The 25,972-nt window shown below is 42.9% G+C and overlaps 1 protein-coding gene across 12 annotated transcripts in view; it reads right to left on the bottom strand.

The window, feature by feature from the left end:
• The window catches only part of BLNK (B cell linker), a 138,835-nt gene that overhangs the window by 53,187 nt on the left and 59,676 nt on the right, over positions 1–25,972 (bottom strand). For 4 of the 12 annotated variants that reach the window (XM_059169323.1, XM_059169325.1, XM_059169321.1 and 1 more), the window contains 3 exons: positions 10,466–10,531; positions 6,945–7,048; positions 4,753–4,836 (listed from right to left, as the gene is read on the bottom strand). In XM_059169323.1, coding sequence (XP_059025306.1) covers positions 4,753–4,836; positions 6,945–7,048; positions 10,466–10,518 — 241 coding nt within the window. In that variant the 5' untranslated portion in view covers positions 10,519–10,531. Of the gene's footprint in view, positions 1–4,752; positions 4,837–6,944; positions 7,049–10,465; positions 10,532–25,972 lie in introns of those variants that run through there. The other 8 variants (XM_059169330.1, XM_059169328.1, XM_059169331.1 and 5 more) reach the window with 4 other exon arrangements.

Here is a 25,972-nt window from a genome sequence, read left to right as displayed (position 1 = left end):
ACTGAAAAGATTTATCTGGTGCTTTAAAACTACATGCCAGGCAATATTTTCAGAGTAGTCTCTTAGAGATCTTATGAGGAAGCTGAGGCCCAGCGAAAATAAGTCATTTGCCCAAGGTCAGATAGCAAATAATAAAGCCAGGAGTTGAACCCTGCAGTTTGACTTCGAAGGGCATGCTGTGGGCTCCAGCACCATGCTACCTCACTGCCTCTGAACTCCAGAGTGTAGGCACTGTCCTTGGCAGGATCCCCAGGCAGGATGAAAATGGAAATAACGGTGTCAAGGAGCTTAGGTTCTTGAAGAATAAAATAGATCTGAATTATGGACAGTCAAGGAGAACATCTGATTCCCTTTTCTCCAAAACACATTTAGAGTTTGAGAAGCTTAGCATCCACCCCATCACATAAACTGACATTAGAGGGTAACTACAATTCGTTCAGCTCTACAGATCAACCAGGCACTGGTCCAGATGGCAGAGTGGCTCCTGCGACCCATCCAGGAAAGCTCCCAGCTCTTCTCCTAGCCCATTGAGCAGCCACGGGAGGGGGCCCAGTGGTTGGTCCCTGAACCCTCCAGAGCCTTGGTAGAACCTTTTCTTGCCATTTCTAGCCCCTGCAATGGCAGACCAAGGACTCCATCTCTAGGGGGACTCCGAAGAGAAAAAGGGAAAGGAACTGTAGAGAAAAAATGGGGGCCCAAAGGAAGGGTTTAGAGCAGCGTGGCCAGATCTTGGGTTATAGCAGCAACAGTGCCCTCTCTTGGAAACAACATGATAGGCACTAAGAAGGAGCTTTACTTTATGAGCCAAATAATAGGTCAAACTTTGACATTCACAGGAAATAATTCTTGTTAAGTAGTGATCTAGGCTAACTTATATCAAATTAGAGTATGCTGCAATCACCGGGGCTTTGCCAGAAACCTTAGAAGACTAGGTCAATAAGTCCTCTTCTCAATATACTAACACCTAGTACCGAGGTAGATATGTTTCTAATACCTTAAGTTTGGGTATAACCGAAGATCAGCACTTATGGTGGCAAGATGTTTTTGTTTCAGCCTTTAAAATAGAAACCTTTATAAAATACCTTTATAAAACACACCTCCCTACCTCATTGAGCTGTGTTTGCTGAGTCTTCTCTCAGGGAACTGAGGCCCATTTTCTGGCCCGTCACTCCTGAAAAGTACTTGCAGAAGCTAACTACTTTTCCTGTCCCAATTATCTTTCCTCTCCAACACACACTTCATACTATTTCTAGTGATTTCCTTAAAATAAAGTTTGAGCATGCAGCTCCTTTCCTCAAGAATCCTCAGCAGCTCCCTATGGAGTAAAGTCAAGGCTCTGAGTCCACACATTTTGACGCCTCCCCTTCCTGTCCCTCCCACGACTCCTCTTGCCATCTTCCGTGTTCACTCACAGTGATACTCGGCAGTGTGTTCCTCCCAGCCTGTACTTTTGATCATTCTCTGCTCTGCCTGGGCTATTTCCCCAGCCTGTCTTCCTTCTTTGCATGGAAATCCCTGTTATACCTCTGCCATAGGGTCTTCCCCAGTCCCTCGGGTTCTAATTATGACTCCTTCCTCTGGGCCGTCTTAGGGGCTGCTGGCACCTTGATGACACGGGTGGTCCATTCTGCCCTGTGCTATGATCATTTTTTGTGCCTCTCTGTACTGAAAAACAAGGCCTATTTAATTTATCTTTGTATCTGAATGGTATTTGGCATTTGTAATCCATGCAGTAATAAAAGTATGAAGCAACAGATGAGTTGAAGGAATGAGTATTAGGATACTAATAATAGATTCCATTTATTAAACACTTCCTATGTGCTCAGGGTTAGGATAAGTGTATTTTGCCAATTATCCTCAAAACAGAGCTTTGTGGTAGGTGCCGTCAAGATCTCAATTTTATAGTCAAGGAAACGGAAGCTAAGAGATGTGGCAAAACGTGTCTGAGGCCACATGGCTGGTGAGTGAGGGGGCGGGCTGGAAGCCAGGCTGTCTGTGTTGGTCACTATAGCTGAAATCCCATGTAAACTGCCTGGCCCTCTACTGAGCCTTCACATAAAAGAGAAACTAGAGTGGCCCAATCCAGGCATTGTAGAGACTGAGGCAGAGAAGAGAAAAAAGCATCACCACGTGGGAGAGGTTGCTAGATAGCACCCTTCTCTCCCCGAGCTACACCCATCTCCTGGTCCTACCAGCAACTCACAACATCCTGCTCTTGAAGTCATGGCCTGCAGGCCATTTTCCAAACTAAAATGCAGTATGCTCCAAAGTACTAGAGCCAAAGTATGGGGTGGTGGTCCAGCATCTCAGGACCTCCTAAAGTGGGTGGGTTATGGTTTTAGAACCAGTCTCTCCCAGTTCAAATTCTGGCTCTGCTCTTTACTACCTGCTTGGCAGAGGACCAGGACTTTAGCTGTTTAAAGCTCAATTTCTCAACTATGAAACCAGGGTAAGAATATCTCATGTGTTTATGAGAATCCAGTAATACAATACCCATGAGTGCTTCCCAAAACCTGGCACGCAGCAAATGCTGTGTTAATGGTAGTGTTGTCTTGGGTATTGACAATGTCTTAATAAACCCTCATAGCAACACCATTCTATTTCCCTCTAATGGCAACCACACAGTACGGCTACCATAAAGAAACGGGCCCAAGAGAGCCTCTAATATAGAGGGTGGCACTTTCAGGAGGGTAAGGGCAAGTTTAGTATGGGAAAGGCAGTTTCACTTTGGAAGGAAGGTTGCATGCCCCTGGCAGGAAGCTGAGATGCTGGTTGGGCCTCCTTATGAGGGAGAGCCTTTCCATTGGTCGTGTACCTGGTTTGGGGCTTATGTTCCACTTACAGAGTCACAATCCCATGCCACACAAGAGAGGGGCTCCTCCCCTTGCCAGGCTCAGGCTTTGTAATTCATGTGCCTCCCCCAACCTGTGGGCCCAGCAGCTGGCACTGTGAGGCACGTGGAAATGCCACAGTGGCCCCACATCAGTGTCCACTCCAGGGTTTGGAGCTTGGGCTCTGGGGTCAGCCTGCCAGTCAAAATCCTGATTCTTCTACTTGCTAGCAGCATGAACAGGTAAATTGCTTAACCTCTGAGCATCTGTTTTCTCACCACTGAAATGGATAGGATAAGTAAAGCCTGTGTCATAGGGCTTCATCAGAATGAAATGAAATAGCCCAGGGAAAGTGAGAAAGCCATCTGACATCACCCATTGAGTAAGAGCTCCGTGGATGCTGCTGGTCACTATTAATCTACTTTAATAATAGCCTGAAGGATAGATCAGCACTCTTATCTCCAATCTTTCAAGGGAAGTTATAAAAAATTTCTAGGTTCACAGGGTTTAGGGGCCAAAGCTGGGATTCTAACCAAGACTAGAGGACCCCAAAGTCCAAGATCTCACCCAGCCATGGTGGTAATAAACCTGGAGTCTAGAAGAACAGCTGTGTATCACACCGAGGACAATCCAGGGCAGTGTAGGCTTTCCTGACAAATGTCTCAACACCTGGAATCATGGACAGGTGCTGGGAAAGTTCTGCGAACGGTGCACTCAGCAAAAGCTGAGGGGTTGCATGAGGCTGTGTGGTGAAGGAGGGATTGAGCCAGGCCTTGAAGAATGGCCAGAATCCAAATGAGAGAATGAAGATGAAGGAGGGTGTCCCCCTTCCATCCCCTAAGGCTAGGGCCTGTGTGTCAGCCCCAGAAGCAGGGCTTAACTGATGGCTGGAAGGTGTATCCATAAGGCATAGCCATAAGGCATAGATATGCTGGAAAGAAAATGCTGTTCTGGAGAGTCTGAGGAGAAAATAAAGCCAGGTTGCTGCCAGCCAAAGGGGTGCTCCAGCCACTAAGGCCACTGTAGGCCCCAGTGACAAGCTGGAGGCAGGAAGGTCGATGAGGATGGTGTTTGAGCAGTTCAGGCATGAAGAGACAAAGGCCGAATCAGACTGGGGGGCTTGGGAATGGGAAGGGATGGTTGGAAAGTCAGTCAAAGAGTCAATGGTGAGAGCTTGAGTGAAGCGGTGAAGGCAAGGGTGGGCACGGAGCCTTTCTGTTCTGGGTCACGAGCAGCACCAGGGACTCTGGACATTGTGGGGCACCCTCCACGCTGTCTGTCTGACACACACACAGTTGTGGCCCCGATTCAGCTCTGGAGGCCATGCTCTGGGCCACTAGGCCTGCCAGCTTCTCCTCTTACCGAGCTGGTGGAAGGATGTGGGGAAGCCGTGGGATGGGTACAGTGCGATGCAGGAAGGAGAGAAGGAAGGAGCCTGGGTTAGATGTGGTGGTGGAGGCAGATGCAGGGGAGGAAGAGAAAGCAGAACTACAGAGGCCACGGGGGAGGCAGCCCATGGACAGTCACCCTGGGTGCCCCAAGAGGAGAAGGGGATGTGACCCCTTGAGGAGTGGATCTGAGCTGGCTAAGAGAGGGGATTTGCATCTAAATACTTCACATTTTAAAAAGTCCTTTTGTTTGCATGTCCCCTCATCCCTTCTCAGAGCCCTGTTAAGGGGGGGGGGGGGGGGTGGAGTCCTGGTTTGGCTGTATGACCTTGGGCAGCCTCATGGCCTATCTGTATGACCGGCCATACAGACATACATGACCGGTCATACATGCTGTCCATACAGACATACATGTCTATGTCACCTGGCCGTATGACCTTGGGTGGCCCCTTAGCCTGTCTGGTCTCCACTTAGCCCTCACACAAGAAGCCAGGGGTGAGTGGTCTTTATGGACTTTCCAGACTTTCCAATACCTTCAAGTCCAAGTTTCATTCCTCTAGTCTTAGTTCCATGAGGCGGGGCTGGTGGTGAATGCCGCTCTCCCAGTGTCAGCCTTGCTGGTACCACCAATCAGAGTGGAGACAGGGAGACAAAAAAAAAAAAAAAACCAAGTGAATGCTGGCTTCCGTAAGGACATGAGGGCAAGTGCAAAGCAATGTTATAGCTCACTTTGTTAGTGGATGGAGGTTTGCTATGCATTCCCTGTGCTTTTTCCAACCACCCCTGGGTAGTAGGGCCCCAGGGTCCAAGGAGAGAGGCCTTGTTCAGTTCTGGCCACTGAGGGGTGTGGAACGGCTGGTGGGGCTTTCCCTCCACAACAGTGGGACCTCAGGCAGATAGTGACCCATCGGCATCCTCATTTATTATTGGGTCCCCCACTAGTAATGAAGCACCTGAAGGTCAGAGGCTATATTTTGTTCCCCACTCCGTATCTAGTAGAGTGAGTGTCACACAGGATGTACTGTGTCATATTTGTCAAATGAGTCAAAGAACATGTAAAACAGCAGAAACACCTGGAGATAATGATTCCAGAGAAGAAACTATTCAAATGACCTAATTTCTTAATTTTATCCTTGGAGTTGCACAGAACAACTCGATCTCTGCTTTCTTGAATGTTTAAAAACTTGTGCTGTGTGGCCATGAGGACAGACTTAGGAAGCCACCAGGAAATGGACTGCATCTCTGTCCTGCCAGGGCTGTCTGTTTTTGACAGGACCAGAGGGGCTTGGGAAGTCATCACAGGAAATGTCCAAACAGAACATGGGTTTCATTTTTGGTGTGTGGCTGTGGTGGGGTCAGGGGTGAGCGCTGGGTTGGAGGTCAGGCTGCCGAACCTCTGGGGCTCCTTTTAGACCTGGGATTCCATGATTCCATAATTTTCCTATCAAAACTCAGGGTACTAAGCAGATGTTGTCTGCTTTCTTTTCCTTTTTAGAACTTGGGAGAGAAGGAGGAATTTCTTCTCTTTGGTTAACTAAGCAGCTCACTTGAGGTTTTTTTCCCCCCTTGGCTTTGATCAGGTAGATTTTAAAGATCAGAACAGGGTCTTTATTTTTTTATTTATTTTAATTTTTTTTTTCATTGCAAAGGAGTCTCCTGGTCAACTGTTGAGACTTGGTGACTGGCAAGATGAGGTCAGTAAGTACTCTGTAACCTAGCTACTTCTAGAAAGTAGTCCAACAGGTCAGTCACTAGACTTGATATGTTGGTCCGCATTTCTTAGTGTGATAAGATTTAATTAGTGCCTAGGAGGAACTCAACTGTCTGATTTATTGCTATCTTGATCAGTGACAGAAAAAAAACAACAGTAAGCATCCTTTAAGGTTGTGATTTGGTTTTAGCTGTCAGGGATAGAGGAAGAGACTTCAATGATGTCTGTAGACCTGTGGTTTTCATTAAGGGCTCTATAGGTCTGTTCATGTCCAGGAAATCTTTATATTTAAGCCAGTAGAAAGAGATTTTAGGCCTATCTTCCCAAGGAATTTCTTCTAGAGAAGGGCAGTATATTAGATAATTTATTTTGCTCACCACTGCCATAAACAACACCAATCTCAAGACTACCCTCCGCTGACAAAATTGATCCTAGTTGGACTGGGTGGAGGAGACGTCAGAGAGGACGGAGTAACCATGCACCATCACTAGATTATCCTCCTCCCACCCCAACCCCCAGTGACCTTCAAGTATCCATTTTCATAATTCTCTATCCAGGAAGCCTTCCCTTCCCCACTTCCTCCACACTCTTGACCTCAGATTAGATAAGACATTGCTGATGGACTTTCATAGAACTTTGTGCTTCCCCATCACCCTGAACTCTAATTGCTTTTGTACTATTGTATCTTTTTTCTTCACTGTAAACACTGTGAGTGTGGAGACTATATCTGTCCTGTTTAGCGCTGTGTCTCTACCTAAAACCGTGTATTTGCCCAGCACATGGAAGATACTTAATAAATGTTTGATAAATAGATGAGTGGATGGATGGATGGATGGATGGATGGATAGATGGATGGATGGAATACTACAGCTCCACTATAGTCAAATGCCTTAAAATTTTTAAATTAGGGTGGGCACTCTTATTTTCAAATGATTAGAACATAGTTCCCTTTTCAGGAAGTAAATATGAACATGAAATTAGTCAAGAGTCCAAGTATTTTAGAAATACTCTTACCTGAGGCATAATCTCTTTGAGGAACACTTGGAGGCGCTTTGACTTTCAGCCTATAGATAACAACCATTAGACAAATGGTCAGGACACTGTTGTCAGGACGACTGCTGTCAAGGCCCCAAACAGAAGCAGATATAGAGGTAACAGAGAGATAACTAATAGAATATTGGCTTCTTTTGGACCCATCTCATTGAAAGACTAAATGTATTGTAAATGGAGTGAAGCCATTAACCAGAGGTCTCCCATCTCCCCCATTTCTCCAGTGTGTAATGGGGCTGTCACTCAGCAACGGTGAAGTCCAGTGGTGGAAGGGTTCTGAGAGGTCAGAATACAAGCAAGCACAGAGTTTAGAGGTTCAAGGAAGAGAAATGCTGATTGGTTGATAGGGTGATAAGAGAAGATAGATTCTATTTGAATAAATAACTTAATAAATGCTTTAAATATCAAAAAAATATTAGCTGTAACAGAGCACTTGGGTTGTAGGTTGACTGAGATTATTTTGGCACTACTGAAAAGTGCCAAATAAATGAGTAGTGAGGGTCTCCAGGTTGGAGATTATGATATTCAGCTTATTTAGACACTGAACTGTTTCAAGCACTCTCAAAACTACTTTAGTATCTTTATGCATATATAAAATGTTTGAATATTCACAATCCTTCCCCCATCACCAAAAGAAGAAAATTAAAATTACATTTTAAAAATGTATCCCAATTTTTAGGCTTACTTAAGTTCTACAACACCTCTCATTCTATTATTTGAAATGGCTAAGTTTTCTAGTAAATTATTATTCTTAATAAGAGTAGCCCATTTTATTTAAGAATGATTTGCTTAATGAAATTTAAGGTATATATAAATAAAACCTATATCTAGTAGCCTTTATTTACTAAAACATCATGTCCCTTTTTAGAAGCAGGGAATAAGTTAACCATTACATGCAAAGCATATTTCATTTCTTGTGGAAAAAAAGCAATATAGAAATTCATGTCTGATTACGAAAAATTAGCCCAACAAATGAGAATTGTAATGTTTCAAAAATAACAATATTTATATTTGCATAGAAATTTTGCTTTTTGTTTCCCCAAAGGTTCTTAGGTCGATTATTTCATTCAATTCTCACAGCAAGCCAGCGTGAGCTGGGGAGATATTATAATTAGACTTCTGATGAGATCCAGATAGAAAGATTAGCCACAGTGTTATGGGGGGGAAAAAAGCACAAAAACAAACAAGGAATCACGGTGCCGGGTCTGTAATTGGACCAGTAAAATTTCAAAAAGCACGAACCATCCATTACCCATTATTGCCACTATTTCATAAGAGAAAAGAAAAGGTATTTTAATACCCAAAATGTTATCATCTCAGGATAAAGAACAGACTCAGGAAGGGGCTGGTGGTCACTGAACACCAACCAGGAATAAAAGCTGTGGTTTGGGTCTTACTTAGCAGCCGGCAGCTGCATGTCAACCCCCAACACTTCAAGGTCCTTATTTTCTCATTTGGCCATGGACCAGCAACAACTCTGTCACGGTCTTCTGTTAGGAAACCAGTGTGTTCAACCGTGCTTCCTCCTTTCAAGGTAGCACCTGTTGCCTGGCAACGAGCAAGAGTGTTAACAGCGGGTCACTCAGAACCAAAGGCCCACTGACTTCACCCAGGGTAACGACTATGGCAGCCATATTTTCCAAGCTGAGAGGAAACATGGTTTTTCAAATCAAAATGTATTTTGGGAACAATGAGCATAATGAAATAGGAACTGTCTGAAAAACTTTGAGCTCCATGGCTACTGTGAGTATGCCTGACCAGGGAAGAGAGAGACATTTTACACAGTGGCTTCATATTTTGAGAAAACTGTGTATTGTAAAACTGACAATGGGGATAATTAATCTAGAATCCCTAGCGATTAAAACAATGACTAGCAGGGCTCCCTCATCTCAATGAGATTTTGCATGTGTCAGAAATATTAAATGAGAATAATCACATACCTCACTCCTCCACGGGACAGAACATGAGGACAAATTTTCCTCTAGTAGATGCCCCACAAGCAGAAGACCATTTTAACTATTTTATGATAATGACTTATACATATTGAGACTCATTTGCATTTTGTAGTCTAAAAAACCATAAAACATGATTTCTTACTTTCAAGTTTAACAAAGACCAAAAAGAATGAAGACTCTTTGTTCCGAAGGCATAGGAAAATGAAATTTTATATACTATTAATGGTACAAAATTGCTGACAAGCAATTTGGTAATATCAATAAAAATTTCAAGGGCACAAATTTTTCCATTTCTAAATTTCATTTTAGGAATTTAGCTTTCTGGTACACTCAAAATCTATAAAAATTACTTATTGAAATGTTACTTATGACAGTTAAGCTGAAAGAAATGGCCACAAAATTTTTAGTGAACTTATCAAATTGCTCCCCCAAGAATATGCCAGTTTAAACTCCCACATCTCCTTCCCTTTAAAAAGTGTTCACTGATGCATAGCTGGTTAAATGAATGATAATATATTTATAGCAGACTATTAATCATCTGCTCAAAATGGAATATGCCTTATTTTTACATACTATCAAAGATGTCCATGATCTAGCATTAAGTAAAACCACTAAGCAAAATCACGTTGGTAGAATGGTTTATGAAGTGTGACGCCATTCATGATGAAAATGTATGTGTGTACAGGCATGTACTGTATCACATACATACAGATATATATATATATATATATATATATATATATATATATATATATATATCAGACTCACTCATGACAATGTTTGTTTCCCTGGAGTTGGTTGAGGTTGGGGATGTGGAGAACTGGGAGATTTTTCCTTCATGCAATTCTGAATGGTTTGATTTTTTTTTTCCTGGTGAATCTACTACTACTTTCATTTTCTAAATAAAAGAATTTAAAAGCTTAATGGGATACTATTTCCTCCTTCCTCTTTACTTAGATTTTGAGTGGCAAATACAGGTATGCACGATTTTTATCTTTTTTTTTTTTAAAAGCTTAAGAGTTTTTGATGTGCAGGAAGATTTGAAATTCTAGCTTTTCCTCTCTAAGTGCCAACTGAAAACACAATTTTAGGCTATAATTGAAAAAGCAAAAAATTGAAATATGGAAAACAGGTATAGCATGGATTGTGTTCTTAGAACTTCTCTTTTGGATTTCTCCAAGCGTGTCCTAGTGGACTTTAACTAAATAGTTATAGAAGCTGATTGTCCTGTTTCTAGAAAGGTCTTTGTTGACATTTGCTGGCACTTTGAGGGGGACAGCTCACTTTTACTGCAGTGAGAGGGAAAAGCAAAGTTCCCTGAGGATGACCCCATTCATTTGCCATGTTTCCTGAAGATGGATCTTACCACCATGGACTCCTGCCATGAGTAAGAAAGGGTTACATGTTAAAGAGGTTGCAACTCCTCACTTGGGTAACAAAGAACTTTGTTCTCTTCCACCTAGCACAGGCTGGAATAATGTGTGATTTATATAAATGAGTGCTTATATAGTGCTATGAAGTTTAACTTACTTTTTGATTTTGTTCATTATTCCACCTTCATTGTTCTTGATATCGTGGACCATCTTTTGAAGCTGCCTACAAGAAGCAAAATTAAACATAAAATACTAATAAGTAGGTCAATTTAGAAAAAGTCTTCTATCCTGGAATACAAAAAGAGAACTAAAGACCTATAATAAACCCCCAAACAGTGGGAATGGTATTATATTTAATCAAATTGGCTGTTTGCTACTTGAGTAAAGGGAAAGTATTCTTTTTTTATTAATTATTTTTATTAACATGTAATGTATTATTTGCCCCAGGGGTACAGGTCTCTGAATCATCAGTCTTACACATTTCACAGCACTCACCATAGCACGTTCCCTCCCAATGTCCATAACAACCACCCTCTCCATACCTCTCCTCCCCCTAGCAACCCCCAGTTTGTTTTGTGAGATTAAGAGCGACTTATGGTTTGTCTGAGGGTAAGTATTCTATAAGGAACATGGTCATTGGGCATATCCCTATCCCTATCCCCGTCCCTGTCTATTGGATGTCTGGGCCAGGCTCAGAAGAGACATTTTGATTTTCAGATCTGTCTATTCTGAGGACACACATGAGGCAAAACCCTCTGAAAAACCTCACTGTTCACCACTGAGTGTCCTTAGACGATTCACATTGCAAAATGGAGTGACCTTATGTGGGCTAAAATCAGGTCCACGAATTTTTTTTGTTTGTTTGTTAACTTCACTAGGTAGAATCCGGGAAAACTGTCACAAAAAAGTTGTACATACACAGAAGCCATAAAGAAAATGATTAATGAATCTGACTGCATGTACATTTGGAAACCCTGTAGAACAAAAAATAATATGCACAAAATCAAAAGATAAATGACGCACCAGAAGAAATATTTACGACACAATAATAATAATGACTCATGTTCTGATTGACAAATCTTATGACTCTGCAAAATATTATTAATAATTCAATAGGAAATGGGCAAAAGATGCAAACACATGGCGAACAGAAAAGTGTGAGTGACTAACAGACTAATAAAAAGATATTTAACATTACTTATATCTAAAGAAATCTAAATTGAAACAACAGTGCGGTATGTTTGGCTCATCAGACTGGCAGAACGTAACTCGATAATACCCTGGGTAGATGGGAGTACAAAAATACAGATATTCTTGGGAATGCACATTGTTACAATCAATATCTATTAAATTTTAAAACCTCCATGCCTTTTGACTCAGAAATTCTGCTGCTAGGAACTTGCCCTTATAAACATGGTCATAAAACCATACCATTATGTACATATAAGCATTTTGCCTAATAGCCCTAACCCTTCCTGCCTTCCCACTAAAAAACCTGGAAACAACCTAAATGCCCATCAATCATTAAAAGGGAACTAGTTACACAAACTGATAAAGCCATACAATGGAATGCCATAGGCCCTTAAAAAACAAAAAGAAAGAAAAAAAAAGAAACACACACCTGCATTGCTGACACATAAAAATCTCCAACACAGATTAAGTTTTAAAAAAATGGTAAAGGAGAAAAAAGAAAAAAAAGGAAGAAAGGAAGTGAAGTTCAGAACAATGTGTGTACCACATATTTTTTCTGTGGAATGAGAAAGGACACGTATATTCCTATAAGCCAGTACACGTGTAGCTTTTTAGAGGGATATGCAAGCAGTTATTCAAAGACTGTTTTCAAAGGCAACAGAGCATTCTCATATGAATTAGGAAAAGGTACCCCTTTCTTCTGGGTGGACACCTGCACAGTGGCGGGGCACACAGCCTGGCAAGCAGTCAAGGAATAGATTTCAGCCTCTACATGTCATCAGAGCTGGGTGTGGAGTGAAAGCAGAAGGCTCGACTGGGGATGGGGGCTTCCGTTTTGTAAAAAAGAGACTTTCTTATTATAATGAAGATTTTTCTATATTATTTGAATGTTCATAGCTTGTACAGATATCATTTCTATTATCTGTTTTATATACATATGTAGAGAAAAATGTTAACAGGGTCAGAGTATAGGGCCATGGTTTTTTTCCTTCATGATAACTTTCTGACTTTAAAAAACATATAAATATATTACTTATATTTAAATATATTTACATGTAAAAATACGTTCTACATTATGTGCAAAATATATGTTTATATTTTATGTTGTATATAAATAATGATGTATATAAATATATAAAATATATATTTCTTATTTATATATATACATAAATTATGTATATATAATTTCACACAGTTCTGTCCTCAAAGAGTAAGACAGTTGAAGTCACTTTTCAGGCAAGCCTTTCCTTTTTTCTGAAGAAACCATTTGACTGGGCCTTATACTTAACAAAATGTAAATTTTGCATATAGCCATTGTTCTTGGAGAAAATTGTGATTTCCTATAAACCTGATCACAGATTTCTCTAATTCTGGGAGCTAGGCATTGTGTTACAGGCAATATGAAGATTGGGCACAATTAAGCTTGGTGGAGGTCTATGAAACCCTGTTGACTGGAGGGAATCTGGAGGAATATTCTCTGGCTCTTCATGGATTTAGGACGCATTTGTTGCGAAGTCCTGCAGTGTGGGTAGAGCAGGTTAGAGCATGAGCGGAAGCTTGCTGGAGGAGCTCTGCATGGTGTCTACTGCTAAGTGTTAATTTAAGACTCATCAAGGCTGATGATCCACTGCAGTTGTTTACTGAGAGGTGTTGGGCACCAAGGGGTGGGGTGAGATTTACTGTGTAGGGATCGTCCCTCCTACCCTCAACCATTTTGGGAAAAGGAAGATTCTCAAATAAAGAATGGGAACTTGCACTGGGGATTCTGGGGAGCTCCCACCCCTTCCAGGTCAAATGACAGGAGCTAATATTGAGAGCACAGACAAACCTGAGGGATATTCATTGGTGGGCAGGTGGGGAGGGATGCAAGAGTGGCGTGTTGGCTGGAACCTGAGGCTGGGTCTGAGTTCCAGCTCTAAGTAGAGCCCTAACTGCCACCATCACTAGCCATTTGCCGTGAGAGAATTCCTCTCCATTGCCCCCCGAATGTTCAGTGGTATCCGGTTTGTCATTGCACCATGGCCTCGGCCGGCTGTGGGGAAAGGTGTGTTCCATTGACTTGAAGGAGCAAAGCGCAAAGGGAAGACAGGCTGGAGGGTTGTGCAGAAGGATAAGAGAAATTTCTTTTAGGACAACTTTAGGCTGCATCTTCGGGCATTGCCTACAAAACTGGGGGATCCACTGAGGGGCCCAGGTCGGGATGTGGGAAGAGGTCGGTGCCAAGTGGTTATCTGGAAATGAGAAATGAGGAAATGAGACCACATTTTGTATCCCCAGTTAGGTAGGCTGTGCTCACTAATTCCATTCCTGTGAGAACTCAGCAAAGCCCCAGGCTCAGCAGCAGAGAGGATGGATGAGGGAGAAGGGGGACCACCTGCCCATCTGAGACACACCGAGGCTCCCTAGAGCTGGACCTCTGAGTTGCCTCAGAATGCCACAGGATTCCAGATTTTGTTCACATATATCCTAGGCCCAACTCCTATCTCCTTTTCCTGTAGAACTCTAGGGAATCTCTGAGACAGAGGAATGAGGGAAAATGGAAAAGAGGGCTGGGCATGGAGAGAAGGAGAGAGGAGTTGGAATGGTTTGACTGGGAGGCAATTTAATAATTTCCAGTGCAGAGCAGATGGCAACTCTGGCTATAAGCTGACTGTAACTGAACAGAACAGCTTCAGGCTGAATTAATCCTTAACCAGGTTCAAGGACAAAACGAGCCAGAGTAAAGGATGTTCTCTGAAGTTTGTCAAGAACCAGACACAGAGTAAGGGGGAGCCCGGGGGCTGATCTGTATAAGCAGTTTTGCTGCAAGTGGAGATAAACAGATGTAAACTGTTGCAAGAGCCTGATGTAATTTTGCTCAACTTGGTACTTGATGCTTCTTGGCCTTTCCTAAATTTCTTTCCACTATAGGCTATTAAAATAATTATAATTATAATATGTAATTATGGCACATTGTTGAATTGGTTCATAAACTATACACTTTGTATGCAAAATTTTTCTTTTCCCTCTGCCTCTCGTTCACACAAATTCTTATGCCCATGGACTGCTCAGTTATAGCCACCCAGCTTCTGTGACCTGGAAAAACACAGTATCCCCCAAACCAAGATGTGATGATACTCTCATTTCATTTTATCAACTATTCAAACACTGTCTAATGCACAGCTTTCCTCCTCTCTGGCATCAACTGTCCCACTTTGGAGCACTTTTTTGCGCTACTACAACATAAAGCATATGCGAAAGGAATACACAGCTGGACTATTCCCAGATTTAAATACCAGCTGTCTCACTGTGGTACGTCAGGTGTAGGTGGAAAATAAGCATAAAGCAGCTTCTTTTTGAATAGTCCTTTAAGAGATCTCCTTCCATGGATGGCAGAAGGATACAGGATCACAATTTAATTTTTAAAATTGTGAAGACACAGCCATGTTCACGTAACAAAATAAAATGAAGAACAAAACTTATCTCATATATGTTTTAAGAAATACTAATATGGCAATCTCTACTGAAATACCATCAGCATTTTTCACAGAGCTAGAACAAACAATTCTAAAGTTTGTATGGAACCAGAAAAGACCCTGAATAGCTAAAGGAAAATTGAAAAGAAAAGCAAAGCAGGAGGCATCACAATTCTGGACTCCAAGCTGTATGACAAAGCTGTAATCATGAAGATGGCATGGTACTAGCAAAAAACAGACACATAGAACCCATAAATGGACCCATAACTATAGGAATAACCAAACGTCAACAAAACAGGAAAGAATATCCAATGGAAAAAAGACAGTCTTTTCAACAAACAGTGTTGGGAATACTGGACAGCCACATGTAGAAGAATGAAACTGGACTACTTTCTCACATCATACACAAAAATAAAGTAAAAATGGTCGAAAGACCTAAATGTTAGACAGTAATCCAACAAAATCTTCGAGGAGAACACAGGCAGCAACCGCTTTGACCTCAGCCACAGCAACTTCTTACTAGACACATCTCCAAAGGCAAGAGAAACAAAAGCAAAAATAAACTATTAGGATTTCATCAAGATAAAAAGCTTCTGCATAGCAAAGGGAACAGTCAACAAAACTAATAGGCAACCCATGGAATGGGAGAAGGTATCTGCAAATGACATATCAGATAAAGGACTAATATCCGAAATCTATAAAGAATTTATCAAACTCAAGACCCCCAAAATAAATAATCCAGTCAAGAAATGAGCAGAAGACATGAACACACATTTTTCCAAAGAAAACATACAAATGGCCAATAGACACATGAAAAAATGCTCAACATCACTCATTATCAGAGAAATACAAATCAAAATCACAATCACAATGAGATATAACCTCACACCAGTCAGAATGGCTAAAATTAACATCTCAGGAAACATCAAATGTTGTCAAGGGTGTGGAAAAAGGGAACCCTCTTACATTGTTGGTGGGAATGGAAGCTGGTGCAGCCACTGTGGAAGACAATATGGAGGTTTCTCAAAAAGTTAAAAATAGGGGTGGCTGGGTTACTCAGTGGGTTAAGCCTCTGCCTTCGGCTCAGGTCATGATATCAGGGTCCTGGGATTGAGCCCCACATTGGGCTCTCTGCTCAGCAGGGAGCCTGCTTCCTCCTCTCTCTCTGCCTGCCTCTCTGCCTACTTGTGATCTTTCTCTCTGTCAAATAAATAAATAAAAACTTAAAAAAAAAATTAAAAATAGAGCTACTCTATGACCCAGCAACCACACTATTAGGTATTTATCCAGAGGATATAAACATAATAATTCAAAGGGATACACGTGCACCCCAATGATTACAGCATCAATGTCCACAATTGCCAACTATGAAAAGAGCCGAGGTATTCATAAACAGATGAATGAATAAAGAAGATGTGGTATATATATGCAATGGAATATTACTCAGCCATCTAAAAGAATGAAATCTTTCCATTTGCAATGATGTGAATGGAACTAGAGGGTATTGTGCTAAGTGAAATAAGCTGATCGGAGAAAGACACCATATAATTTCACTCATACATGGAATTAAGAAACAAAGCAGACAAACATAAGGGAAGGGAAGGAAGAATAAAATAAGGGAGGCAAATCATAAGAGATTTTAAACTATAGGAAACAAACTGAGGGTTGCTGGAGGGGAGGTGGATGGGAGATGGGGTAACTGGATGTTGGGGATTAAGGAGGACACTTGATGGGAGGAGCACTGGGTGTTATATGCAACTGATGAATCAGTAAATTCTACCCCTTAAACTAGAACTAACTTGAATTTGGGGAAAAAATTGGGGGGAAAAAAAGACTTTAAAACATATTTTTAAGCAGCCTGGCACTTGAGCATTTTAAAATGGTGAGCAGATCACACAAATAATTGTAATTATTATTACTCGTAGAAACCAAATAAAATTATACATTCACTCCTTTGTTACAGATTTAAAATTTTTTTTGAATCTTTTGTATTAATGTCAACAAGCTTAGCTTTTAACAACACCCTAAAGTACCATGCCCCAGGCTAAGCCTGGATCTTAAAAGATTTAGATCTCTTGTGTTCTGAGTTGGACAAATAGTTATTTGAAAGTAACCAGCAACTTTTCGCCTCCAAAGAGGGCCCTTCTCAACTTCAACTGCATCTGCCCAAGGGCTATTGATAGGCAGAAGGTGGGCCCCGCCCCCAGATGTTCTGATTGGGTAGGTCCAGAGTGGGTCGGATAATTTGCATTTCCAACCATTTGCGTGGGGCAGACTTCACCGGTCAGGAGAACCACCCTCCACGCCTTTTTGTGCTGTGGGCCTTTCAGTTGCACCTGAGTTAAGCAAATTGATGCTTTGGGAAAACTCAAGTTCTCCAGAATGCCAGTGCAAAGTTCCAGACAGTGAAGCTGAGCAGTCAGTTCAACAACCTCACTGGGGCGTTGGTTTTCCTGGGCTGTGCCTCCTTTGTGGGTCTCTTGAGTTTCCTCCATGTGGATTTGGACTACCCACTACCTGTATATTTTTATTCATTTTAGACTCATGTGCTTTCTTGAGCCACAGTCTGCTGAAGCAGCAGAGTGGTGATGAAAGGTGGGGGTGGTGGTGAAGGGTGAACATGACCCCCCCTTCCTTTGCAACAATGGAAAAACGGACTGGGCCTGCTTGGTGCAGAGCTATATGGTCAGGACCATTTGGTGACGTTAGGACTAAGACATGACCATATCCCTGTCTGTGGGAAATGGGCTGTCACTCAGCCTGAAAAGACTTCTCTAGGAGAGGAAGCAAGGAAGATGAACAGGTGGTGGGCAAGACTTGGGCTTTGCTACCTGGATGTTTCCCATCTTCCTGGGGCCTTCTGGTTGTTGGTCCCTCCACAGGTCGACCTCTAGAAGGATTTCTACAGTCTAGAGGTGGGCGGGCTCTTGGAATGGTCTATGGCTGGGAACAAAGCTTGGAAGACAAAGATAGATCCAGGATGCTGTGCAAATCCTTGTCCAGTAACAAATATAAATCATTCTCTGTGTTGTGCTTCCTTCTGTTATTCTCCAAATCTCAGCAGATACTTACTACATGTTAGTAACTCTGTTGGGTTGTGCGGAAATGAGGAAAGGGTCTGTGGCCAAAGGTGGAAAGAGCCTTAGAAATCTACATGGAGGCTGAAGGATGCCAGCTGCACCACAGCTGGGGGATGGGGAAGTGGTGGGAGGAGTTAAGGGAAATGGCTCCAGGAACATGGGTTCATGGATCTGGAGACAAGCAAGAGCCAGGATGGGGCAGTGTGAGATGTGTAAGCAGCCTGGGGACTCGCAGAATGCCAGTGGCAGGAAATCCAGTAAAAGTGGGATTAGGGGTACTGTATTTTGAATGGCGAAAAGGAATGTGACCTTTTTTTGTTTGGAGTCCCACGTAAGTTAAGTAGTAGCTGGTTACCCAGGTTGTAGAGTTTTTAATTTTGTAACTTCATTCCTGATAAAAAATGTAATATATGCTAAGTGAATCGATCCTGAAAGGCTGAAAGGGCTACATATTGTATGATTCCAACTGGAATCTGGAAAAGGCAAAAACTATGGAAACAATAGAAAGATCAGTTGCTGTCATGAGTTGGGGAGGAGGAAGGGAAAGATGAATAGGTGGAACAGGGGATTTTCGGGGCAGTGAAACTATTTTTGTATGATACAATTATGGTGGCTACAGGTCACAGGTGTTCATTGTATCAAACTTTGGAAATAATACTTAAAATGTCACTCTTAATTCCAACTTCTGCTATTAACATTTAATTGAACAGCCTTCCAATGTTTTGCTACACATGTATAGTAGGTATAGATTTTACATAATTAAGATCATACATGGCATTTCATAATCTGCATTATCCACTCGTATCTCAAACATTTTCGTAAGTGAGCATGATCTTGAGGCTTTGTCTACTTAGTCACCAAGTCTTTACCTGTACCTTTCCTCCCCCTGCAAACAGAGGGGCTTTTAATGAGCCAAAACTCCAATCTGGGTGGGTATGACAGGGAGCAGTGAAATGTCAGGACCCCTATACTTGAGGGAGGGGAGAGAGAAGAACCAGACCTGACCTGAGCAGACCAGGATCAAGAGTGTGGATCAAGAAGATCTGCTGGAGGCCTTGTTTCTGGGGGCCTTGGATTAGGGGGTTGGGTCCAAGGGGCAGGAGAGAGTCCCTCTCCGCTTCCTGCCCGTTCCTTCAAAGCCAGGTTACTCTCTAAAACAGTTGTTTTCTCAAGGATGGCCTGAAGACTACGCCACACTAGCACCTGTAAATGAAGATATTTACCTCTCAGGGTTGCTGTGAAGAGAATAGATAATAAATGTAAAGTGCTTGCCCACGCAGGCCGTTTCAATTCATCGGGTCTTTTCAGTTCACTGTAGCGGCTCTTCTTGCAGAAGACCCCGGGGGGCTGGTTTGGACCAGGAACAAAACTCCTTTCAGTGATGTGCGTTAGGGAGGGGAAGGGGGAGCCTTCCCACCGGGATTGATCTCAAGGCCCAAAGGTGTTCCAGGACTGGGTTTGGTTATGGGGTGTCTCTGTTATTGTTGTTGTTTTGTGGGTTTTGGGGGGGAGGGTGATGGGTGGTGGCGGGAAGGGTTGGCTGAGAACAGCCCCCAGCCTGGCATGGCTGATTGGTACCAACATGTGAGACTCACCCACTAATCACAGTTCTGCATATAATGGGGTATTTATGGGCCCTGACATGGGTGGCATTTTGATCTCTAACCTACAAAAATACCTTTGCAAAAAGATGAATTATTTTGGGTTCTTAGGCTACCTTTAGTACTAACAAATGCTTCCATATACTCAGCTGTATTCAAGGGTAAGAAGAGAGCATTTTAATCAAAAGTACTGTGGTTGCCAAAAAATTAAATTAAATTAAAAACAAAAATTCAGATTGCTGGACCCTCAACCATCTCAATGAAATAAAAATCCCAGGTGGGGCCCAGCAATCTGCATTTTACAAACTTCTAGGGACTGGTGATTCTCATGCACACAGGAGGCTGAGAGAACCTTTATTAAAAGAAGTAAAGCGGGTTTATCTGCTTCTAGGCCAGGCTTAATTGCAAAGAGCATAAGAGAAATCCCCCCCTCCCCACCCCCAACCTCCAAGGAATTTTCCCACCTGACTCCTTGCCTGAAATATCTTTACTCCATAATGGGATGCTGAAGGCTTACACAGACACTCTCTCTCCCCAGGAAACTACCATACGCAAATAGGAGTTTTAGTCAGTGGTGTGATGTCTGCTCTTAATAGGGAGAGAGAGCAGAAAGAATGAGCCGTGGGTGCTGACGACCAGGTTTTTACCTTCGTGGATGCTCAGATCAATACAAATCTGATACAGAGTTACTTTCTATCTGTCTGCCTGGCAACCTGGCATCAGAGTGGGGACTCCAGCTCTAAGAGCTGAACACAAACAGCCCAGCCTTTTTCACTGAGTATTTTTTTTGAATTGAAGGTCAGAGATTACATCAATGGGCAGTGTCTATACATCTTCTTCTTGGAGGATGATGAGGAGGAGAGCGTCTTGATTTTGGCTACACATTAGAGTCAGTTAGGGTGCTTTTAATACTCTTCATACCCAAACCTCCCCCCGCCCCATGGTGGTTGGCTCTCAGGTGATTCTGATGTGTGGCCAAGGTCGAGGACCACTGGCAGTGTTATCATTTGTAGATTGTGCAGGGAAGATGCACCAGCTAAGACAGCATGAGGAGAGGAATCCACAGATGCTGACTGCCCTTCAGAAAGGTGTCTGCAGGCTGAGAGCAGCCCCAGGATGTGGAAGGACAGAACAGATGCAGGAAGGGTAGACTGGTGGACTGGATGCAAGGCTCCATCAGCACCAAAGGACCACTGGGAAGGCAGCTGCACATGGATAGTTTGGCCAAATCACCGAAAACTATACCTTTCCAATAATTTTTATTAAACACAGGAGATGACTTAAAGGGTGGTACTATCTCCAAGAAGTCTGTTTTTTGAAATTTATTAGAAAAAAAAATAAAAGGATCAGAAAACATCTTACTTTCCTTTTAGCTCCTTAATGCATTCACAGAGGATTGTGAAAGGCAGGTTTTAGAGGGGTTTTGCACTTCCATCTCTCCAGGAAAGGTGGAATGCAAAGCCGTGTTCATCAGAGGAAAATCCTTGCTTAATCTGGATTTAGGAATGGATTAAAGGAGGGTCTCAGGACAAAAGAGACTCTTTGCAAACAAAAACAGCAGATAAATCCTTCCTTCTTCCTCTCCAAATCTTAACCAAGGATGGGGCTGGAGTTTTATGTTTTCAGTATCAGTGGGGCTGGTCCTCTGTGTGTGAGGGCTTGTCGGGCCCTTCTCAGTTCCCATTCCTAAACCCCAGCTTGCACCAGGCCACACCCTCCTCAAGAGCCTGCAGAAGCTCCTTGGGTCTCGGGAATGAATAATCCTGCCCTTTTCTGTTGGCTCAAAGTTACTCACTCATTGGGAGCTCCTGGCACTCTACTGATGGCTGGCTCTTTCCTGTGAATTAGCTACATCTACTTGGTTTGGTACCTTAGAAATCTGTGCTCTCCACACAACGGGCCAGTACCTCCAAAATATATGTTCCTAAAATCATTCTGGAGTAGCAATCTCTCTAACATTTTTTTTAATATACATATAGAAGAGAAGAAAACATCTGCTCTCTTAACTACTGTACACAATGAATGAATTTTTAAAAACATAACCATCATCATCGGGTCTGCTGATCCTTTGTCTTTCGCCTTTCTAAGCTGTTTAAATGATCTATCATTGACTCAGAATTTCTTCTTAGGATGCTACTCATCGTTTCTATAGTACATTTTATTTTTTGCTGTTAAAATTTCAACACAAGCATATTATAAAAAGTTGAAGGTTTCTGATAAGGAAGAGAATAAGAAGACAACAGAATTTATAATCTGGTACCCTTGGATCCTCAGGCTTGAAACCTCTGGGCTTTTTTTGGACCCTTTTGTTTCTGTCTGACTGTTCATCTCCCATCATCAGTTGTATCAGTTCACCTCTAGATGACCTTATCTGTCTGTCTCTTCATGCCTGCCCCTGCGGTCACAGCCACTGTGATCCCGTGGCAATGATGATGCCCGTGGCTGCCCCACTGGTCTCCCTCCATTTCTCCCTTCCTCTAAATGCATTTTCTTAAATTGCCCTTCTTCATCATGGTGCCCCAAGATGCCCCACTTCAAGGTCTCCCCAATTCCCGCATGATAAAGTATGAACTCATTTGCTTGGCATTCAAAGGCCTTCACAATTTGGACGCAACCAGCCATTTTTACACCTAATTAACCCAATGCTATGAACCCACAATTGTTCTCATTCCATCCCCTCAGCCCAAGGCCCAGCTTAAGGGGCTCCTTCCCCCTTCCAGATAATTTCTTGGGCACAGGAAGGAGGCCGTGTAGGACCGGAGTCCAAAGGGGTGGATTCTACTCCAGTTGCTGCTGATTCCTGGCTGTGCCCATCACAGCAATTCTTGCTGTCACTCAGTGCCTCATTTTCTCTTGTAAACTGAGATGACCAGATTACATGGATGCCCAGGTCTTCCACAGCTCTGTATTCTATTTCTATATATGCTGGATTTATAACACTTCTGGCATCATGGGTGCTATATTTAGATTTGTAAATTCAGCAGCCCAGCGGGCTTCTTCCTTCTAGAAAGTGAGTCCGAGCTGGAGATGGCACAGAAGTTTTGGCAGCCCCTTCCATGGTAGAGGAAGCCTCCCAAGGCTGAGTTAGCACCCCTGCCCCATTTCACAAATATAGACCCCTAGGCCCAGAGAGATCATGATACTTGTTTCAGACTACATAGCTTGGGAACCCTGACTCCTAGGTTTGCCTATCATTAAGGTAGTCACAGTTATTGGGCAGTGGAAGAGACTTTAGGAATATCCTGGGTCAATCCCCTCTTGTTATAAGGGAGGAAACTAAGTTCTAAGAGAAATGTTGCCTTGCCCCAAGATTGATTAGGTAAAGATTCCCCCAGTTCTTTCCATCACACCCTGTTCCCCTTCCCTTTCCACACACTGCTTGAGGGTCCTGCTGGAGGCTCAGCTTTTCCATGGCAGAGACTGTTCTACCTTCTTGGGCCATAACGCACAGCCCATGGTTACAGTCCCAGCCTGGGGAGCCGTGCAGGTGGTCAGACTCCACAATGGCAGGAGAAGCCAGTGTTTAGTGAGCATGTGTTATGAGCCAGGTGCTTTGCATGCACTACCTCAGTTAACCCTCACAACGCTGTGACTTGGGTCCTTTTATTATCCTCATTGTTTACTGTGATGAAAAAATAAAATGTATCATCTTAATTACCTCTAAGTGTCTAGATCCCCAGTGTATTCACATACACATTGTATATTCACATTGCTGTGATGATCTCAGTTTTTTAAGTGAGAAAATATTTGCTCAGAGAAGTTAAGTAATTTGCCCCAGGTCCTACACTTAGTAAATGAGAGCTGGGATTCAAACCAGGGCTTTTGATCCCAGGGCCCAAGCTCCCACCCAGCCCTGGATAACCTGTGCTGGCTGATTTCAGCTTGACGCCTTCCCCAGGCAGGTGACGGGCTTCAGCGTGCCTCTTTGGGCACTTCTGTCTCTCTGTCCCTAGAGAATGAAATGCCAACTGAATATTACCCCCACCTTAAAAGACCACCAGAGACATGAGTCAAAGCCAAGTAGCAAGGGTCGTTTATTTACAGGTTCGAACCTGGACCTCTGCGCCGCTCGTTGCAAGAAGACCTCCAATTCTGCTACCAATGAAGCAGATTTTACTGGGGACACATGTGCCCCACTACTGCCCTGCTGCTGGTCCCCAAGAGTTGACTTGTTGCCAGAGGGCAACACAGGCTCCTAGGGATCTTTTCTGTCTTTAGGGAGGGGCAGAGAACAAAGAGGAAGGGAAAGAGTAGTGCAGACAGGTTAGGGGAGGGTGGGAATGTGGTCAGGGGCCCTCTGGGGTCTGGGACCTGTCGAGAAGCAGAGTGGCTGGACTCATGGAGAGAGACCTGAACACCATGTCCCCATGCATCCCTTCTTAGCACCCTAGTCAGAATCACCTAGGAGCTCTGGAGTGGAGTACTGCGTGCCCCTGCCTGTGAGCACCTCACTGTCAGACTTCTTAACTGCCCAATAACTAGAGAAAGTAACTTCAAGTTTCCCCAAACACTCTACCATCTCTTTCCTTCTTTTTCCTACAGAGATCTGCAAGTATTTTGTGGTTGTCTTTGGCATGTCTGAACTGCTGGTCTGGGTTATAAGAAGACACAAACTGGGCTGACTTGGCATAAGCAGGAGTAGGGATGATCCTACTGATACCCTGAATCCTTAAAAAAAAAAAAAAATCCTGGCACTCTCTCTTCTATCAGAGACAGCTAGGCGTGGGATGCCGCATCCTGAGAGTGCTGAGATGGCAAAGAAAAGATGCTAAACTAGTTTTAAAAAGTTCTTAGAAGATTTTCCACTTAGTGTGACAGTAGAATCTGTCACAGCTCTTCCCTCTCCCTGGTTTTCGGGGCCTCCAAGGATGCAGCCCTTTCCTTCCTCTGGGCCTCGAGGCAGACTTGCTGGTCCCTGCGCTCAGCCAGTCGTGGAGCAGGGACGGGTTAAGTAAAGTGATATCTCTTTCCCAAAATGATACACAAGCAAATTACAAAACCCCAAAAAGTTCCAGGAGGCTCCTGTATCCACAGATGACAGACTATCAGTTTGGGAGAGTCCCCAGAGGTCATGTTATTTAATCCTGTCATGGTGCTCAGCTTTGGTACGCTCTTGGTTCTAACACGGCGTACACGGTGGAAATTTTGCTATGTTCATGGTCTCTCCTTCACCAGCATGAAAATTACCATGTGGAACTGATGACTCCCAAACAATAAATTTGTAAGACGATATGATGCGTAATTTTAATCACGATTCAGAAAATGCTGAAAAGGTAAGCCTACGTGATACTAGAGAAGGAATGTGTTTTTCAGAATTTGAGCTTGTGGAGCACCTGGGTTGCTCAGTGGGTTAAAGACTCTGCTTTCGACTCAGGTCATGGTCTCAGGGTCCTGGGATCTAGCCCCATGTCAGACTCTCTGCTCAGAGGGAGCTTGCTTCCTACTGCCCGCACCCCTCCCCCGCCTCTCTGCCTACTTGTGATCTCTGTCGAGTAAATAAATAAAATTTTTTAAAAAATAGAATTTGGGCTTGTTCCTTTAAAGATCAACCTTAATGGGGGGAAAATGCATGTCTACGTGGTAGAATATAATATTGCCACCCACTTTTCTGGGCATCCATTTCAATAGCTAAAAGCAACGATATTTTCAGGGAGTAAAGAGTGATTTTGAGGAACAGTATTTCCAATACCTTGAAAAAATTACTCAGTTAAGCTCATTTCACTGAGATCTGAGTAAAAAGAGATATTGGGGACTATCAGGTGTAGGGATTGAAGTGGAAAGAATCATTGCAATTTTTAAAAACCATCCAGAAATGCTTATTCATAATACATTAAAAAACACTTTGAAACCGTATCTAATTTGTCAAACAAAAATATGATCGTGGGTCCCCGAAATATAATATTTTATGGTAGGTATGGGAAATAACTTCATTATCAGTTTTCTTATTGCAATAAGATACACCTAATGTAAAATTCACCATTTCAGCCACTTCAAAGTGTATAAGGCAGCAACCTTCAGGAAGTTCACAACACTCACAACCACCATCACTGTCTAGTTGCCAAAGGTTTGCATCACCCCAAAAGGAAACCTCATGCATGTAAAATGGTCAGTAGCAGCTTCTTTCTTTTCTTTTCTTTTCTTTTTTTTGTTTTTTAAAGATTTTATTTATTTGTCAGAAAGAGAGCGAGCACACAAGCAGGGGGAGTGGTGGGCAGAGAGGCAGAGGGAAAAACAAGCTCCTTGCTCAGCAGGACTCAATCCCAGGACCCTGGGATCACGACCTGAACTGAAGGCAGATGCTAAACAGACTGAGCCACCCAGGTGCCCCTCATTAGCA

The sequence above is a fragment of the Mustela lutreola genome, chromosome 4, assembly GCF_030435805.1.
Source record: "Mustela lutreola isolate mMusLut2 chromosome 4, mMusLut2.pri, whole genome shotgun sequence".
Taxonomy (NCBI): domain Eukaryota; kingdom Metazoa; phylum Chordata; class Mammalia; order Carnivora; family Mustelidae; genus Mustela; species Mustela lutreola.
Note: the sequence above shows the minus strand (reverse complement) of the source record. Positions and strands in the feature narration are given on the sequence as shown.